Below are 2661 nucleotides of genomic sequence, written 5' to 3' on the forward strand. Positions count from 1 at the left end.
ACAGATATCCCACTACAGATCCAATGCTAGAATTAGGGTGTGATCCCCATGCTGAAGACAATACAGATATCCCACTACAGATCCAATGCTAGAATTAGGGTGTGATCCCATGCTGAAGACATATACAGATATCCCACTACAGATCCAATGCTAGAAAGGCACATTAAAAATCAGTCATAAAATCCCAGTATCTTTCCAAGGTCTGTACTAAACTTGTTTAAAATATAGTTCTGAGTAAATATTTACAGCAAATACATTTCATGATTTTTGAGTCTTTCAAAACAATAAATTTTAATGGAAAACATTATTAAGATTGGTTTACTTAAATTCAGTATATAAACTGTCAAACTGTAATTATTTGGATCTTTGTTTGGAGCAAAGCAATTACGCTATCTGTGTCAATTATTTGGAATACTCACCAAAACAGTAATACTGAAAAACGAATCTACAAGGTAAAGGAATAAACTTGATAACTACAGTTGGAAATCATTAACAGAAGTTATGAAGACGCCAAGTTTAATTAAACAAATAAATCAGCAATAGTGCACGGGAAGAAACAAAAGAATAATAAAGACAAAATAACATTTAATGTGTCCTACATTCATGTCATAAAATTTGATACATAATAAAACACACACATATTTATAATACTGAACACAGACAGATTTGTAGCTCTAACAGATATAAAATAAACTCCTACATACACGATATAAAAGATCTTTAAGAGAACCTTTCTCATTGAAAGGCATCACTGTAACAACATACTGTCGGTCTGCCAAAGTTATGAAAGTAATGTCCAAGATAGGATAAATGTAAGGATGCTGGAAAGCCAAGAAAATTTCTAAGAATGCCCACTGAGTAGCAGCATTACAGTTTACGAGACAGTTGGCATTGATGGGAGCCATTGTTAGAAGTCGTTCTGTTTTTGTCGTTGTATCCTGTATCAAAAACCAATGTTTCTCAAGCCGACTTCCTGAAACCAAAGTAAACCATCAATACATAATCAATTTCAAAAACTAAACAAAAAGTACTATAAAGAAAAAAAAACTTGTCAGAAAGTTACCAATTATAGACAGAATTCTGTGAAAAAACATATTTGGCTATATACACTTAAACATCAAACAATTATTCATGGTTTCACATATCAGTTCTTCTTGATAACCATGCATAATCTATATGATATGTATGTATAAGTTACACCAAAAGTACCTACATTACCATTTATATCTATTGTCATATATATATTTATATGGTCATTCATCCATTTTGTATCTAAAAATATTCTTCCTAACAACTATGGGTTTAGAAGTATCACAACCTCTTAAAAACTTTCACGTTTAAGATTAGATTCTTTGGGATATTGGTTAGGGTAACAGTGAACAGCAATTGGTTTACCCAAGTGTTGTTTTAGTTATCATTTTACTGGCTTAACCAACTGTTGTTTTACTTATTATTTTACTAGTTTAACCAACTGGTTTAACACACTAAATCTATCTATATTACCATCTACACACACTATATATATCTATATTATCGTCTACCCACACTACATCTATCTATATTATCGTCTGCCCACACCACATCTATCTATATTATCGTCTGCCCACACCACATCTATCTATATTATCGTCTACCCACACCACATCTATCTATATTATCGTCTACCCACACCACATCTATCTATATTATCGTCTGCCCACACCACATCTATCTATATTATGATCTACCCACACCACATCTATCTATATTATCGTCGCCCACACCACATCTATATATATTATCGTCTACCCACACCACATCTATATATATTATCGTCTACCCACACTACATCTATCTATATTATCATCTACACACACCATATCTATCTATCTATATTATCATCTACCCACACTACATCTATCTATATTATCATCTACCCACACTAAATCTATCTATATTAGTGATTGCTAAAATTTCACAGTTTATCAACTTCTCACAAAAGCTAAAGCTATGAAAGTTATCATACAAATTCTTCACCGCAGTACAGTTACAATATCAAGAAATTCTATTAACAGCAATACCTCACAAACAAAAAATAATATTTATGTTAGTTGGTCTTCTCCAGTAATAACAAACAGCACACAAATTTAAAGGTTTGTTTTTTTACATAATGGTAAAATATGGATGTCAAGCTAACATAATCCATATTTTGATTTTTACAAGTGGATTGAGATATACTAAAAATAATTTACATAAAGAAGTATCATATTAGGAAAAGTTTTACCTTAAAATCACTTCCATACCACAACTAAAATTCCAACTATTACAAACTTACCTATGTCATTCAGATGATGTTGAAAAATATAACGTGATGACCCACGCAAGTAGTACTGACAGTTTATGAGAGCCAAATCTAGAACACACACAGAAAAAATATAGTGGCTAATGAAATACAACCAATATTTTGTAAATACAGTATGATATAAATAGATTAAGCAACAAAACTGTAACTCAGCATGTTGAACCTCATCTCACACATGGATGTAACTCAGCGTGTTGAACCTCATCTCACACATGGATGTAACTCAGCATGTTGAACCTCATCTCACACATGGATGTAACTCAGCGTATTGTACCTCATCTCACACATGGATGTAACTCAGCGTGTTGAACCTCATCTCG

General features: G+C 32.2%; 1 protein-coding gene across 1 annotated transcript in view; it reads right to left on the reverse strand.

Annotated features, from left to right (window-relative positions):
• Positions 1 to 2661, reverse strand: part of LOC106476693 (slowpoke-binding protein-like) — a gene marked incomplete at its 3' end in the record, with an annotated part of 13591 nt that overhangs the window by 8895 nt on the left and 2035 nt on the right. Inside the window, exons 2-3 of the mRNA XM_013937327.2 lie at positions 2315 to 2392; positions 705 to 973 (exon numbers count right to left, since the gene is read on the reverse strand). Of these exons, the coding sequence (XP_013792781.2) occupies positions 705 to 973; positions 2315 to 2392 (347 nt within the window). The remainder of the gene's footprint in view (positions 1 to 704; positions 974 to 2314; positions 2393 to 2661) is intronic.

This window comes from Limulus polyphemus, unplaced genomic scaffold (assembly GCF_000517525.1).
Source record: "Limulus polyphemus unplaced genomic scaffold, Limulus_polyphemus-2.1.2 Scaffold11255, whole genome shotgun sequence".
NCBI classification, from domain to species: domain Eukaryota; kingdom Metazoa; phylum Arthropoda; class Merostomata; order Xiphosura; family Limulidae; genus Limulus; species Limulus polyphemus.